General features: G+C 50.1%; 7 protein-coding genes across 7 annotated transcripts; 5 read left to right on the top strand and 2 right to left on the bottom strand.

Annotated features, from left to right (window-relative positions):
• Positions 1-429: 429 nt before the first annotated feature.
• PFICI_13180 (uncharacterized protein) lies at positions 430-837 on the top strand (the record flags this gene model as incomplete). Its single annotated transcript, XM_007841761.1, has 1 exon — positions 430-837. One exon carries the CDS (start codon positions 430-432, stop codon positions 835-837), a length of 408 nt encoding a protein of 135 aa, XP_007839952.1.
• A 591-nt stretch (positions 838-1,428) lies between these two features.
• On the bottom strand, positions 1,429-3,137 carry PFICI_13179 (uncharacterized protein; the record flags this gene model as incomplete). Its single annotated transcript, XM_007841760.1, has 3 exons — positions 1,429-1,679; positions 1,788-2,771; positions 2,831-3,137. The coding sequence occupies 3 exons, from the start codon at positions 3,135-3,137 to the stop codon at positions 1,429-1,431; spliced, it is 1,542 nt and encodes a 513-aa protein (XP_007839951.1).
• A 2,898-nt stretch (positions 3,138-6,035) lies between these two features.
• On the bottom strand, positions 6,036-6,932 carry PFICI_13178 (uncharacterized protein; the record flags this gene model as incomplete). Its single annotated transcript, XM_007841759.1, has 1 exon — positions 6,036-6,932. The coding sequence occupies one exon, from the start codon at positions 6,930-6,932 to the stop codon at positions 6,036-6,038; it is 897 nt and encodes a 298-aa protein (XP_007839950.1).
• A 1,717-nt stretch (positions 6,933-8,649) lies between these two features.
• PFICI_13177 (uncharacterized protein) lies at positions 8,650-9,222 on the top strand (the record flags this gene model as incomplete). Its single annotated transcript, XM_007841758.1, has 1 exon — positions 8,650-9,222. One exon carries the CDS (start codon positions 8,650-8,652, stop codon positions 9,220-9,222), a length of 573 nt encoding a protein of 190 aa, XP_007839949.1.
• Positions 9,223-9,342: 120 nt separating this feature from the next.
• PFICI_13176 (uncharacterized protein) lies at positions 9,343-9,921 on the top strand (the record flags this gene model as incomplete). The annotated part of the gene is made up of 1 exon (XM_007841757.1): positions 9,343-9,921. One exon carries the CDS (start codon positions 9,343-9,345, stop codon positions 9,919-9,921), a length of 579 nt encoding a protein of 192 aa, XP_007839948.1.
• Positions 9,922-10,748: 827 nt separating this feature from the next.
• On the top strand, positions 10,749-12,198 carry PFICI_13175 (uncharacterized protein; the record flags this gene model as incomplete). The annotated part of the gene is made up of 3 exons (XM_007841756.1): positions 10,749-11,248; positions 11,302-11,432; positions 11,492-12,198. 3 exons carry the CDS (start codon positions 10,749-10,751, stop codon positions 12,196-12,198), a joined length of 1,338 nt encoding a protein of 445 aa, XP_007839947.1.
• Positions 12,199-12,968: 770 nt separating this feature from the next.
• Positions 12,969-14,775, top strand: PFICI_13174 (uncharacterized protein; the record flags this gene model as incomplete). Its single annotated transcript, XM_007841755.1, has 5 exons — positions 12,969-13,031; positions 13,080-13,569; positions 13,629-13,878; positions 13,938-14,054; positions 14,136-14,775. 5 exons carry the CDS (start codon positions 12,969-12,971, stop codon positions 14,773-14,775), a joined length of 1,560 nt encoding a protein of 519 aa, XP_007839946.1.
• Positions 14,776-14,937: the final 162 nt, after the last annotated feature.

Raw genomic sequence — 14,937 nt, 5'->3', positions numbered from 1 at the left:
TTTCTTCTTTTTCTCTCTCTTTCTTCTCTTTTTCGTTTCTGTCTTCTTCGTACGCGTATCCGATTGTGAAAAAGTAGTGATTCTGCGACGATATTATATTTCAAACCCGTGGCCACAATCCTTTTTAATATAAAAGCATAGTCGACAAAGCACTTGGATTCGTCCTCTGATGAGGATAGGGAATATATTCCAGATTCCCCTATCCATCCGTCATTTCTCGCTCGCCGTCGGTCCAGTGGCCGGGATTCCAAAACTGCCCTCAGTGATGATATCCTGACCCCAGAGATCCCAGAGTCTCGGTCGTCGAAGCGCAAGCGTGCTGCCTCCCCTGAGAACAAGTCAAAGCCAAAGCGTGCCAAGGCTGCCCAGCCAGTCCAAGATACCTCCTCTGTCCTCAGTCTCTTGGCAAATCCCCCGCCGAAGGAGAGTATGAGAGGGAGTCTCCGGACAAGCAAGCCCTCTAAGCCCGATCCTCCCTTTGTACCATTCGCCATTGATGATTATGCCGTTGATGGGTATGCCTTTAATGGATATGCCATCGATGGCCCAGTGCAAGATGTGCATAATGAATCTCATACTCATGAGTTGTTGGACAGCATCATGATGAGGATCACGAAGAGCTCTGTGGGAGAAGATGACACGCTAGACGAAGAAGACTTGCAGGCTATCCTTGACGACGCTGAAACCACCACGGAGGAAAGAGAGGCCACTTCAGGGGCCCTCGGGGATTGCCTTCCTGCTCTGGATGATCATGATGCTGACTTTGCTGACGTTGACGACGATAACCAGCAAGAAGATGATGAAGATGATGACAACGACAAGGATACCATGACTTGATACAGGCAACGGATGCCAAGTGCATTGGAAAGGACACTGCACTCTCCTGATAATGTACTGTCTTCGAACTGTATCATTCGGCGACGCGAGCGCATATTCACATGGTAAAAGGATAGGATTCGACTCAGATCCAGTTGTAATAATGCAACCGGAATTCTACAAATTAATTCGCCTCAATAGACGAATTGACAAAATTCTCTCAGAAAATAAAACATGAAAAATTTCGATACTAAAAGGCTTTATTAGGAAGGAAGGTGCAAGCCGACTGCATAAGTTGGAGTGGGTGCGCCAGTGACTTGTATAGGGAAAAGGGGCGGGGATTTAATTGGCTGACAGTCCCAAGTGGGACTATTATATAATTATAATAATCACGTCTGTCAGAGTTGTCGATACAAGAAATTTGAGAGCACAGAACAGTCTATACGCATGCTCCCTTATGCTATCACGCAAGTTCTAGTGTTTCCAACTTTGTCTGGAAGCTTAGGGTTGAAGTAAAGATGACTCCATGTCATTGTTCATCATTATGTATCTATCGCTTAACTATGCGTCATATCAATCATTAAAAAGATCCCCATCGCTTTTGTCTATTTCCTACTCGAGATGAGTCGACTTTGCGTCTCCCTTTTCGGCAAACTCCTGAGGGAGTGCTACCGGACGAGTCTTTGCAAAACGCACGGTTGCCCAGGGTGAGGGCGACTCCTTGAACATCAAATCGATCTCTTCAAGGTTGCGGCCCATGGTTTCCGGGAAAAGGAAGTAGACCGAAAGAGGGATCATGGCGGCGATCACGCAAAAGACGATGTAATACTGCCATCCGATCGTATCCAGGGCGACGGGCGTCACTAAGTCGGAATATTAGCAATCAATTCTTTTCAACAAATTTTCGGAAACTCTTTCAGAAAAAAATTCCCAAAAGAATTTTTCCAGATGTTATAGACAGGTTTACTTACCGAGGGCAACTACAAAGTTCCAGAGCCAGTGGTTGGCGGTGGAAATCGAGCTCATGGCCATACGCATCTTGAGAGGCGCAATCTCTGTGCAATACAGGAAGTTGGCACCCAAGAAGCCAATGGGGACAAAGGTGTTATACAGATAGATGAAGCATCCAGCTGCGATTTGTGCGGCCTTGTTGGACGTCGGGAATGACGTTGTAATGGCCAGAGACATCATGCAACAAGACATGCCGACTCCCGAAATGATGAAGACAGCACGGCGACCCAGGCGATCAATAGTGAAGAAGGCAATGAAGGAAGATAACATCTTCCAGGTGAGCGCTCCACCCGCCAAAGCCTTACTTGTCTCTTGCCCGAGTCCAAGGTTGTTTTGAAATAGGATAGGGGCGTACACGCTGACGAGGTTGCTGCCCGACATTTGCTGATAGAACTGAAGGAGGAGACAAAGCAGGAAGCGGTATAGTAGCTTCTCTTCGCCCATCTTCAGCATGTCCGTAAATTTCATGGAGGCTCCGGCAGTCTCCTCGAGCGAGAACTCAATTCCAGTGACCTCGGCTTGGACCTCGACCGAATCCTCTGGGAGACCACGGAGGGCGGCAACAACGGAGCGGGCCTGGTCGCTACGGTTCTTCAGCACGAGCCATCGAGGAGACTCGGGGAAGAAGTAGATGGATCCAATCAGGATCAAGGAGAAAACAATGGAGATGGCAATCGGCGGGCGCCAGGTCACAGGTCCAGTCTTGAACTCATAGAAACCCAAGTTGATCCACGACTCGAGGACATATCCCACACAAATAAACAAGCCGGTCAGGACGACCTGGCGACCTCGGTTGACGGAGCTTGACGTCTCGGAAAGCCAGACGGGGACGATGGAGCTCAATTGGCCAACACCACCGCCAAGAATGATGCGGCCGACGATGAATTGAGCGAGACCAAAGGAGGATGCTTCGAGAATGGAACCGATCAGGGTAAAGATACCACCTTTGGATAATGTTAGAGAATGAAAAAGTATTGAAATGTGTCTTGAAAATTATGCTTACCAGCGCAAATGACATTACGGCGACCAAAGGCGTTACCAGTGTAGGAGCAGGACAGAGCACCGAAAAGGGCACCAATAACAAAGACGGCAACGACAACACCCTGGATGGTGCTGTGTTTGCTCTTTGTAGCGCCAGTATAGTTGACTGTATCGATTTGGGGGAATGTCTTGACCCAATCCTCTTCTGATAGAAGACCACCAATACCTGCCTGGTTGTAACCAAACAAGATGAAGGACGGAGCGACAATGAGAGCGAGCTGGAGCTTGGCCAGGGCCGAGCCGGTGGCGCCAAAGGGAGTACCGGGCATCTTTACGAAAGGGTTCGAAGAGAGTTCCGGGAAGAGATGAATTGGGCTGGTCTTTCACGGGGACATTGCAAAGGTAGCAAAGCTGGGAGACCTTTAAATATGAATACTACTCGGGCTCACAAAGGCCAATTGCCCCTCTTCTTCCCTTTTCGACCACATCATTGCTGAATTCCACACCACCAGCTGATTAACCAAAACCCGTCCATCCTTTTTTTGCCAGCCCCAGCCCTGCCCTGGGGATACTACGGCAGATAGCACCCACCCACCGACCGACCGTACTTCGTACGCAACACAAACCACCCACTAGAAAGCGTGTTCGGAGGACCCCGCGCTGATGTCAGGTCGGTCAGTCATCGTGGGGAGAAACGTTCCCACGGAGAACCCGGTCCTGAGAAGTGGGCCGCGAGCCATCTGCTATGGACCCCGTGGCCGACTAACTGGTCTCATTACCTTGTTCCCCCAGACTCGGCGCGACCCAGCAATGCGAGGGCAGCAAAACGCGCTCAAATCAGGCACGGCTGATTAGTCTCGTTAGTGACCCAGAGCATGCAAGATGTCGGTGTTTTCTCGGCGGGGCCCCCTGTGGCTCGATGGGTCCGGGCTCCGCTCTCCGCAACGACTTGCGGCCTAGCGAGCAAAGCGGTGTCACGGCCGCGGGCATCTAGCGCCTTTAGAAATCCGGAAATCCTTGGTGTGAGTGACAAAATTCCTCAGGACTTGACTCCCAAGCTCCTGGCCCAGGGCGAGGTCGGCTGGCAAATCGTCCCAGGCTTGCCAGGGGGGCCCCAATCCACCTCGTACTCAAGAGTCAAAAGAACGTGTCATTGAAAGGTGCACAAAATAAAGGTACGTCACGAAACTAGTAGACAGCCGGTGCAGTGTGCACAGATGGAAGCCAACTACTACACACTACACAGTACGCACTCCAGCGAGTAGATCCAACGGTCTCTGGGCTACATACCTAAGCACTGTCTTTTTTGCTTGCTGGCCAAGCAGCCACCTTTTCTTGGCCACTGATCACTGCTTGGCTTCTGGGTCCTCTACTACCTACCGTCCCATAATATGCGTGCCAGAGCGTGGACTCGGTGCAGACAGACAAGCTTCCCAAGCTTTTACCAAGACGTGTCAAGATGCACGACGCTCCAGTGTCGCCGCAGATCGACCGTTGCAGCACACAACACAACGTGTTTGCCCCGACAGCCAGAATTTCCAGAAAATGCTTCACAAACCCGCCAAGACATGAGGCTCCCCCTTTGCGCTAATGTCCAGCATATGCAGGGTTTCTCTCTTTCTCATCTTGGGGGGGAAGGGATCTCGCGAGATTGTAAATCTGGACTGTGGATAGGATTTAGACTTGGCATTGGCAACAGATTGATAGATACACTTTTGCCCCTCCAGATTTGGAAGTTCTCAACGAAATCCTTCTGATTGTTGGCTTCTACACAGGAATCTTTTTTCTTCTTGTGGAGCGGGGGAGCGAGCAACGGACGGGGTGGCGCTCGAGACGGGGCGAGCATCGTAAGCTCTTTGGGTATGGTATCCACTGCTAGAGACGGAGATGTCACCACTAACAACAAAAAAATCGTCGCTCTCTCGGCTTTAGGACGAATCTTTATTAATACCGCATAACCGCCTATCCAATCCCCCTCCCCTTCGCATCGTTTCCCTTCGCGCTTAACATGTTATTGGAATGGGCCACGGACTGGCACTTACGCATCTTGACCTTACCCTGATCCATACGCACATCTGTGCTCACAATCTAGAATACCCTGGATATGGATTTTGTTTCGCCGTCCTACCAACCTTCCTTACGGGCCACGGATTCTCATCGGCCAATTTTACGCATATTGATGCTTGCACAATGCAGAGGAGAGGAGAGGTTCCAGAGATAATAGAGAACATTTGGCCTTTCAGACCCCATTGTTGCTGTCGCGCCTACAGCGGGTTGGAGAAAAAAGGCAGAGAGATAACAATGCTACTTCGACTTACGTGGCCCAATCTACGCAGCAGCAGCAGCAGCAGAGCTGAGACCTATGCGTTGCGTTGCAGCTTGCTGGTTTCCACATGTGGCAATCTCGACGTGATGCGCGGCAGGAAGCTCAAAAAATGTGGTGGTAATATGTGACTGTGCGCGTGAGCAAGCAGAGATTTTGTTTGCTCTCTCATGAACGTATGATGCGCGTCAAATGGCGCCAGCCGCTTCACCGTTCGTCTACAAGGTTCTCGATGCCGGCATTTGCACATGGCTCTGATCGAATTTAATCCATGCATTCACTCACTGTCCGGCTGATGCAGTCACTCAACTGGCGACTGCCGAGTGTAGACAGCAGAGACATATTGTTTGCTTTTGATTGTAACCGCTTAGTGCGATTCGCAGAACAAGTAATGAGGATTGATTTGTCGATACATTGGACGAGTCAGCGCCAAACAGAACACGAGTCGAATAAAGCAAGTCGGGTCTGTTTCCCCTATGCAGCAAGGATCCGCTGGTCTCACAAGGGACGATAGTGCCATCGTACACATTTCCGAAGTCCCGATTAGAACGTGTTGCAAATAGGAGTATGCAAAGAATTTGTCAAGATTAGTCCCCTTGGGTCTGGGGGGCAAGGAAGCTATGAAAGAAGTGCTTACTAGCACCAAAAGCCCTGAAACCAGCACTGGGCACTATATCTTTCCGTTTTTGTATACTCCATACATTAATCATATAGCAGAAGGATCTGCCCGCCACAAACTCCATAAACTTATTGAGTCGTGACTCAATTTGTGTGGGCGTCGAGTCCCAGTCCAGTCCAGTCCCATTTGGTGGACGGGTAGCTATCTAGCAGTCTGCAGTCTAAGGTACTCAGCAGCCCGGCTAGTAGGTAGTGAGTGATGATCGCGAGTAAAAATGTGGAATTCTCACTCGGCTTGATCAGCGTTCTTGATAACTGCAAAGAAGTGCGCAAAAAAGGCATCGGGGTCTACATCGTAAGCGACAATATCGTCCCCTTTGCCCTCGTCAAAGCCTGTCGCTCCATCGTTTGGATCTAACACGACCCTGCCCCTTCTCCATTTACAAAGGTCGGGTTGGAAGATGACGGCCGCCGCCAAGGGGTCATGAAAAGTGAAGCGCTGTTTCTTCTTCAGCCACCAGTCGCCAATCGTTTGGATTAGGGCACCTAGATCCCCCAGGTCTTTATAGATCCTCTTTTCAACGTCTTCAGTCCATAGCGTGCACGGCCGGGTGACGTCAAGGCCGACGAACCAGTGCCGCGGTCGCGGGGTCTTGAGCATGATGGCGGTAGCCGTCTCGTCGCAGAGCATATTCCACTCGAGATGACTTTCGGGGTTGAAAAACGTGCCGGCCATACTGACGATATCTCTGCACAGCGACGGCAGCTCGGGGTCCAGCGCAAAGAGCGTTCCCACGTTGCTGAGGGGCCCAATGGTGAGGAGCACGACCTCGCCCGCATTGTCGCGAATGGTCTGGCGCAAAAAGTCCACGGCCGTGTTCTCGGGCCATTCCACTCGATGGTCCAGCGGCTGCACAAACTCGTAGCTCTGAACGTCGGGCTGGCCATCACCTTTGAGCAGAGGCTCGCGACGACCGAGGTGGATCGGGACATCGGACCGTCCGCAGACACGTAGCAGAACCTCGGCGATCGCAGCGCGCTTCTCAACACCGCCGGTTACGATGGTGACGCCCAGGAGATCGCAATCTGGGTGTAGAGCCAGGTAGGCGAGCGCGAGGCAGTCGTCGGGGTCCGTACCGATATCGGTGTCAACCACCACCTTTGTGCGACCGGCTCGAGACATATCCGGAGCAGTAAAATGGATATTGGTGTAGTCAAATAGTATTGGGTAAGTCGTTGACAATATTGAAAAGTAATGATTCGGCCTTTTTAATGTCGACGACTCTCGAGGCTTTTCGCTTCAGGCAGAAGTCTGAGAGATCATTGATGCAAGTGAATGGTGCCCTGCAAATGCCCGCCATACGCCAAGCTGTACCCCTCTATTATTCCTCAGTTGTCGCGGCCGTGCAACAATTTTGTAAGCAAACAAATGAACAAACGTGAGTATTCGCAGTAGCTTGTCTTTTCAAGGGCTCTTTGTTAGCGAAACAAGCATGATGAGATTGATTGCAGCATTTATTCCAGCTTTCAAAGGGCATCTTGTCTCCAGAGAGCCAGGTTTATTCTTGAGTAAGCTATTCTGTGCTAGAAGTGGATCAAAGTTTGCCAATCTCTTCCATTGTACTCATCAACGTCCTAGCCTTGTTATAATTGGATATATCGACGACACAGCTAGCAAATGAAACCGAGGGAAAAGATACACGAAATAAAAAGAAGCGACCATGTCCATATGTACTGTTCCGTAAATGTTTCTAAATGATATTGAATGTCTCATGCCCCCAAACTTATACCACGGGCTCGGTATTACAGCGCAATTTTCTCTGTCAGGACTAGGGGATTATGGATTTGGAGAGGCAGCCTTGACACTGTTTGCCTCATTATCAAATAAGTCATTATTGAGCCCAACTGTGATAAAGCTGCTGTACATCAGTAAGACTGATCTTTAAATCAGCCTTACCGGGCATGATTAGTCCGGCAGACGTTGACGATCGTGGATATATTAGATCTTTCACATAGTGATATTTTTTAATCGAACAAAATCTTCAAGACACCGACCTTGTCTTGTACAGGATGGATGGGCATATATGTTCCAAGCGATGATAAGAAATCCACTAATACGAACGTGAGTGTATTCAGGCATTCCTATTTTCTTTCCATTCGCTTTCCCCTCCTTGAAACCGAGGTGCCTAAACCTCTGCTGGTACAGTTTGTGCTTGAAGTGCCTAAATTTGGTGGAAAGAACGCTAAAAACGAGGCACCAAACCTTCGATAGAAGGCTGCTAGCGATGATGACATGCCCAGCTCCAATGAATGGCGCCTACTAGGCATTCATCCATCTGTCATCCCTCCCTCAAGCATTTGTCACTTGCGACCAACGACAAGGGAAATAAACAAAAACATCATCTATTCGTGGTATCGCCTCCAGTGACGGCTTCGATACTTGCATGGTCTGAAAGCTTCGTCCTTTGCACGATAGGCCTCGACTGGCCTCGACGAAGCGGCACCTCGGCGGTACCAACTCCGTGTACCTACTACCTAATATAGTACCTGCTGCACCCTCATAGAAGTCGACGACCACCACAAACCTCGTCTTTCCACCGAACGCAACTGCCACGAAGCTGACAAAAATCCTCTCTTGATTTCACAACATTTGCACCACATCAGCAATCGCACTCCAGTTCGTGCAACAAAAGGTCAAAACCACGTGATGGGCGTTGCTGCCTTCAGTGTTGCCCCACTTGGTCACCAACTACGCCGTGATTTCGTTTTGTATCATGTGTAAACAAACTTTTGGATAGAGAACCATTCTGCCCTTTTCTATTTTGTTTCTCTTTGACTTGACATTGATATTACCTCGACATCATACACTACCCTTTGGTTATAATTTCGCTCCTCCAGTCATGGAGGGCACCGCTGTACTCACAGCCGAGACGTCCCCGGATGATCCCATTCCAACATACCAAATCGACCTCGCCCGGCCGCCCGAGACACGGTACGACGAAATCTCCAGAGATTTTGGTCCCCGTATGCGTTCTCTAGTAGGATTGTTCGACGAAATCATTAGTTGTTTTGTTCCTATAGCATTCTTGCGCCGCATCTTTACCATCATTGCAAGTCTACTGGTTCGCCGTGTCTATGACCCAGAGGAAATGAAGGAGATCCGGGGCATTGCCGCGGCCACTGGAGTCGACTTGTACTTGCTCATTACGCTGAACAACCTTCTCGATTGTCTCCTAGGCTGCACCTCCGGGGCAGCGTTGGTCAAGCCCACCAAAGGGACACGCAAGGCGGCAGTCCGTAAGTGGGACGAGCCGCGGCTGATGCATTTTCGGACCTTGGATTGGGGCATGGACGGATTGAGGGATCTTTTGGTTGTTCTGGAATTCGTCGATTCACGCGCTTCTGGTTCAAAGGTTCTGGCGCGGTCCATTACGTACGCCGGTTTTGTTGGCACACTTACTGCAGTCCGGTAAGCCTCGATCTGTTTTTACGACCTTCAAGTCTAACACTTATTGAGCGAGGATCTATCGCTCTCGTTGAACTTTAGACCAAATCATGGGTGTCCCACGCGCTTTTTGAGACATCATCAGATCATGGTTCTTCTGGGTCGACGCAGATCGATTGGGTCTATACTGCGGAAAGAAATTCTAGATCATAGAAAACCTGCGGCTGGTCGAGAACCAGTACTTTGTGTGCGAGAGAGAGCGCAAAGGTTCAAATCACTTCGTGCACCGCCATGCTACATTGTCTTTTGTGACGGGAATGAGGTTGCAGTCATCGAGAAGGACTTGAACACTGGGAAGACCAGATTCTCCAACGATTTCTTGGTACACACAAACCATGATGTGCATCATCTCGTGGATGCAAAGTCCGAGGAATACGCTAAAGCCTCATTTCTTGGGCATGAGGAGTGGCTTGAGGAATCTACAAATCGAAAGGAGTGTTTCGAGAGAAAGTGGACCAGGCATCTGATAAGGAATCAGTGGGAAGCAACTGCGAAAGAGTCATCTCATGGAATTGAAGGTGGCACCACGACTTATCCCGTACAAGAATCGACATTGAAACGATGGGTAAGCTCGGGTACAACAATGGCAGATTGTACACACTTTGCATGCATCATGGACCCCAAGAGCGGCGAGATCAGGTGGCTGCGGCGTGGTCCAAAGGCGTAATATCCACATGAGCAGGTCTAGATATTATACGAGATCACATCGTTGTGTGAATAATTGAATGACAGTTTCCACGAAACTGCCATGTCCTCCACTTTGGGTTGCATACAGTCCGTCGACAAGCAACTGGATGTGCTGCGATTTGTCGTTCCAGGTCGATCTCAAAGGGCACATGCATCGCAAGCCATGCTATAGTACATGGACGACTAAACATATGACGGTCGCTTTCCAAGTCTCTAGCTTCCAGGTTTTCGTCCTTGTGACATTGGTGGCGCCGGGCGCGGGTGCTTACAGAAGTTTTAGCGCTCGGTCTGTACCTCGTGAAATACTTATAAAATTATTCACCAATGACTTCTCTTTCGGAATTTTCGTTTTCTTCCTCTCTTGACTTGTAGTACTTACAGCTGTATCAGAAAAAGAACGATGGGTTCAAATGTACAGAATTGTTTGCGCATATCTACCGTGTCAAGATTGAAGGTACAACGCATCTGGCCGTCGTAATACATAGGTCGCTAATCAGTGTAGCCAGGTACAGGTGGGTGCCTGTGCATCCCCTATAGTTTAGTGTACGAGATCCCCAAAGGCGGCACAACCGGGGCCGAATCGAAGGATTGGGGGTAGGCGGTGCACTCCACACTTTATTAGCATTCACAGCCACCCATCGATAACGTGGATCACAACGAGTGGTTCCATCTGCTACTTGTGGAAGAGGTAGAGAGCGGTCTCAACCCTGTGTATAAAGAGTTATTCTCGGGAATTGAATTTTTCTCTTAGTTTGGCAACAAGCAAGACCTTCAATCCACGCTTGAGCGAAAGAAACATCACACATCATGTTAAACCGTCGTGGCCCCATTGCCAAGCTAGTTGGTGGAGCAATTGGTTTGAAAAAGGAATATGAAGCCGATCGAAAAGAGAAGAAGCAAGCGGCGCAGTCATCATCCTCGGCTCCGTCCCATGACGACGACGCGGCGAGCAGCTCTGCGCAACATTTGGCTGGGGACAGCGACCTTTCAGACGACGAAGACTGGGTGCATGGCCTGGACGAGGTCCAGCAGTATGAAGCCCACGAAAACGGCTCACAGCATGATGATCCCAACGACATTGACATTGACCGTCTGCTGAGAGAATTCATTGCGCGCCATCCGGTGCCGAGCGAGCAGTGCCATGGTGCGCTACCAATGCCCGTCATCTTACCGCAGAGGCGGCCCGAGTCCCGCAATCGGGGGTTCGTAAAGGCGTATGCCCCGGTGTTGGAGAATTGCGGCATCAATCAGGCTACCTGGTTTGAATTCATCGATGGATTCGAGAAGAGCATCAAGGCAAATCCATGGTAAGTACACAAATACTCGGCTTCCTTCATGCCGATGAACTGATACGATCCAGGTTCCATGTGGCCAACGGAGCGATTTGGATTGCTGGCCACGTCGAGCAGGCAGTTGTGGGCATCAGTCCGCTGGTAGGGTTTATTACCATGGCAATGCACGTAAGCATGGAGGCTTCGAGGAGAGCATATGGTATGTGATCATGCTTGCGCGAGTCCAAGAACCTATGCTGACTATATCCCTATCCCTAGTACAATATCAGCAGAACCAATATCTTGATACCATGAACGAGGAATTCTTCAAGCCGCGTGGTCTTTACTGTCTCGTAATGACGTATAGGCCGTCTTCAGACGACCTCGTTGATCATGTCGACATTGACCACAACATTGCAAAGACAATCGCTACACGAGAGGAGCAAGGCAAATGGAAGCGCGCATTCTCCACGTCATCCTCCACGACGACCCAGGAGGCGGAAATTCCAGACTGTGCACCGCTAATCTTTCCCCAGCTGGATAGCCTGGACGACAAGGAGAAAGGAAATTCGATCAAACAATTTGGCAGCTTTGTCTCGGACTACTACGATCGTCAAGCAGCAGCCAAGTTCGAGGCCGAGCATCCAGATTCCAAGATCCCCGTGGCACCGCGCAAGGAGTTTGCCTCTGATTATAGCGATCCAAACACTGTAGTCGGAAGCGGAGGACTCATTGCTATTGCTTCTGGCGGCAAATACAACCCGGTCGGTCCGCTGGGCAAGCTCCGGGAGAGAGTCAGCGAACGCCGCGCAGAGAGGGGCATCGATCGGCCAGGCATTATCGAGGCGCGAAAGCGAAGGAAGGAGAATCGGCCACTCCGCCGTATGCTGAAGCAGGATGCTCTCTACCTCATGGTGGTCAATCTCCCAACCCAAGAAGAGATGGACCAAGTACTGGCAAAGGTGAATGCAAGCCAGAGCACATGATGGCAATGGTGTGCATAATGGCATTCAGTAAATTGAGCTTTGTTTTTTTCTTGAGAATAAATGATATATATTTTTCCCCCACGAGTTCCTTTTGAATAACAATGGCAGGGATTGAAACTCGCACTATGCTAGTCGATTGCCGGCTGACCGGACACCGTCCTTGCAGCGGAAAAGCGCTTCCGTGAGGGTTGCAGACTCGGTGTTATTCCGCCTCCGAAAGTCTTACAGGCCATTCCGCAGACATGGTCTCCACCTCTAACATTTAGCATTGATGAGTTTAATGAGAGGCGATAGAGTGAGTTAAATTTGGCCACAGTGAATAATCCTGTTCATCGAATGTAGTTATCGTAAGTCACGGATGCCCACCAAACCTGACATCCCATGATAAACATCGTAGAGAGCGGAGCCCAACTCTGCCGCGTTGCCATGGGACAAGAGACCATCACTTATTTGTAAAATGAAGTATGCATGGAAGTATCAATGAATTGTTTTGAGTCAAAGCTTTGTCCCTGTGACTTTCCATGCGACAGGTCAGCACACCTGGATATATATATGCTACAATTGGGCGCCTCGGAGGATAAGTATATCCCCTGTAACACGGATTCAGACAGGCGAACTTTGTGTGTTTCGTCATACATACCAAATACGACACTAGACCAATTTAGAAGGAGAAATTTTATCATATAAGGGTTTTTTTCAGTTCATCAAAGCTTGTTCATGTTGTACTTGCATATCAAGTGGCATAGTGACAGTCAAGCAGTACTATCACAATGGGGTTCTTTGAGAGCATATCCAGCCAAGCTGGAACAGCAACTCTCTTCATTGCAAGTCTAGTAAGCACAGTTTACAAGAGAATTGAAATCAACACTAAAAATGATTAGGGCTTGCTGTACACATTATGGAGGTGTATCTACAACGTCTACTTTCACCCACTCGCTCGTTTCCCTGGACCATTTCTCGCCAAGATCTCCCCGATATACAGCATATGGGGGCTCTTTCGAGGTCGATGGCCCTTTGATGTGCATCAGCTTCATCTCAAATATGGACCTGTACTGCGCCTCATGCCCAACGAGTTGGCTTTCACCGACCCCCAGGCATGGAAAGACATCTATGGCCACCGCCAGGGCCATCCTCAGTTCCACAAGGACCCGATCCATGTAGGATCTGTGCAAGATATCCCCGGTGCAACCACTCTTACCATGGCTAATGATGCCGACCATAGTCGACAAAGGAGAACCTTGGCGCACGCCTTTAGTCAAAAGGCGTTGCTCGAGCAAGAGAGTATCATCAGGGGCTACGTTGACCTGCTCGTAGAAAAGCTCACGCCCTTTGCATCCAATGGGCAGCCCGTCAACATGTGCGACTGGTTCAGTAGGATACTCTGCAAATTCCGATGACCTCAGAAACGGTGCGCTGATAGTTTTGTGCAGACTTTACGACGTTTGACATCATTGGCGACATGGCATTCGGTCGACCCTTTGGATGCCTTCGTGAAGGAGTCTTTCATTCCTGGGTGTCTCTGATCACTCAGACCATAAAGGCCGGCGCATTTGAGCAAGCCACCCGGCGCATGTTCCAGATCAACAGCTGGCCGCAACGGATGCTGGTTAAGCTTATTCCCAGTACACTCCGTGAAAAGAGGTATCGCCACCTCGAGTTGAGCCGAGAGAAATGCCTTCAGTATGTAGCCAGTATCATGTTCCATGTTCCACACCCTGTCTAAAACTGACATGTCATAGACGTATCGAAGAGGGTGTTACCCGCGAACACAACGACTTTTTGTACTACATCCTCCGACAAAACCAAAAAGGTGGAGTCAGTCAAAACGAAATCATTCTCAATAGTGCGCTGTTCATGTAAGTCATCACATCTCCACAGAGCTCGTGGCTTTACGCACTGGGAGGACCTCCAGCATGATTCCAGCTGACCAACTCAAGTGTCGCCGGTTCCGAGACAACTGCCTCGCTCTTATCCGGCCTGCTCATGTGGCTATTGCGCACGCCGCATGCCTACCACCGACTGACAACAGAGATCCGCTCCAACTTTTCCGACGCCAAGTCCATGACCTTTCTCGCCCTGCAGGAGCTGACCTACATGAACGCGTGTATAGACGAGGCGCTGCGCATCTTCCCACCAGTGCCGACGGGCCTGACGCGCACGGTACCCGAGGGCGGCGACACCGTGGCCGGCGAGTTCATCGCCGGCGGCACCACGGTCTCGGTCTACTCGTGGGCAGCGACACATTCGCCCGACAACTTTGCCCGGCCAGACGAGTTTGTGCCGGAGCGCTGGCTCGACGACGCCGAGGATCAGGCGCGCTACGCCTCTGACAATAAAGAGGCGAGCCAGGCGTTTAGTCTTGGTCCCCGTGGCTGCATCGGCAAGCACCTTAGCTACTTGGAGATCCGGCTCATTCTGGGAAACCTGCTCTGGCATTTTGATCTCGAAAGGTCGGACCTCGAGGGTAGTAATACCGGGGACATATGGGACGTGGAGGGAGATCTCAGACACGTCAAGGCGTTCAACACCTGGAACAAACCGCCACTCATGTGTCGGCTCACGTTGGTTCGGAGATGAAAGGACAGCGACAGCAAATGTACGTAGATAAGCGTGCTTCGCGAAATAGCAGGTCATGTGGTTGATGCATGAATTTGGCCTTTATGATGTATATTCAACTAGAAAAAAATGCAACGTAAAGGTAGCCTCGACATGACACCCGTATCAACAATCCATGATTCA

Source organism: Pestalotiopsis fici (genome assembly GCF_000516985.1).
Source record: "Pestalotiopsis fici W106-1 unplaced genomic scaffold PFICI_Scf_11, whole genome shotgun sequence".
NCBI classification, from domain to species: Eukaryota; Fungi; Ascomycota; class Sordariomycetes; order Amphisphaeriales; family Sporocadaceae; genus Pestalotiopsis; species Pestalotiopsis fici.
This window is presented reverse-complemented; position numbering and strand designations above follow the sequence as displayed.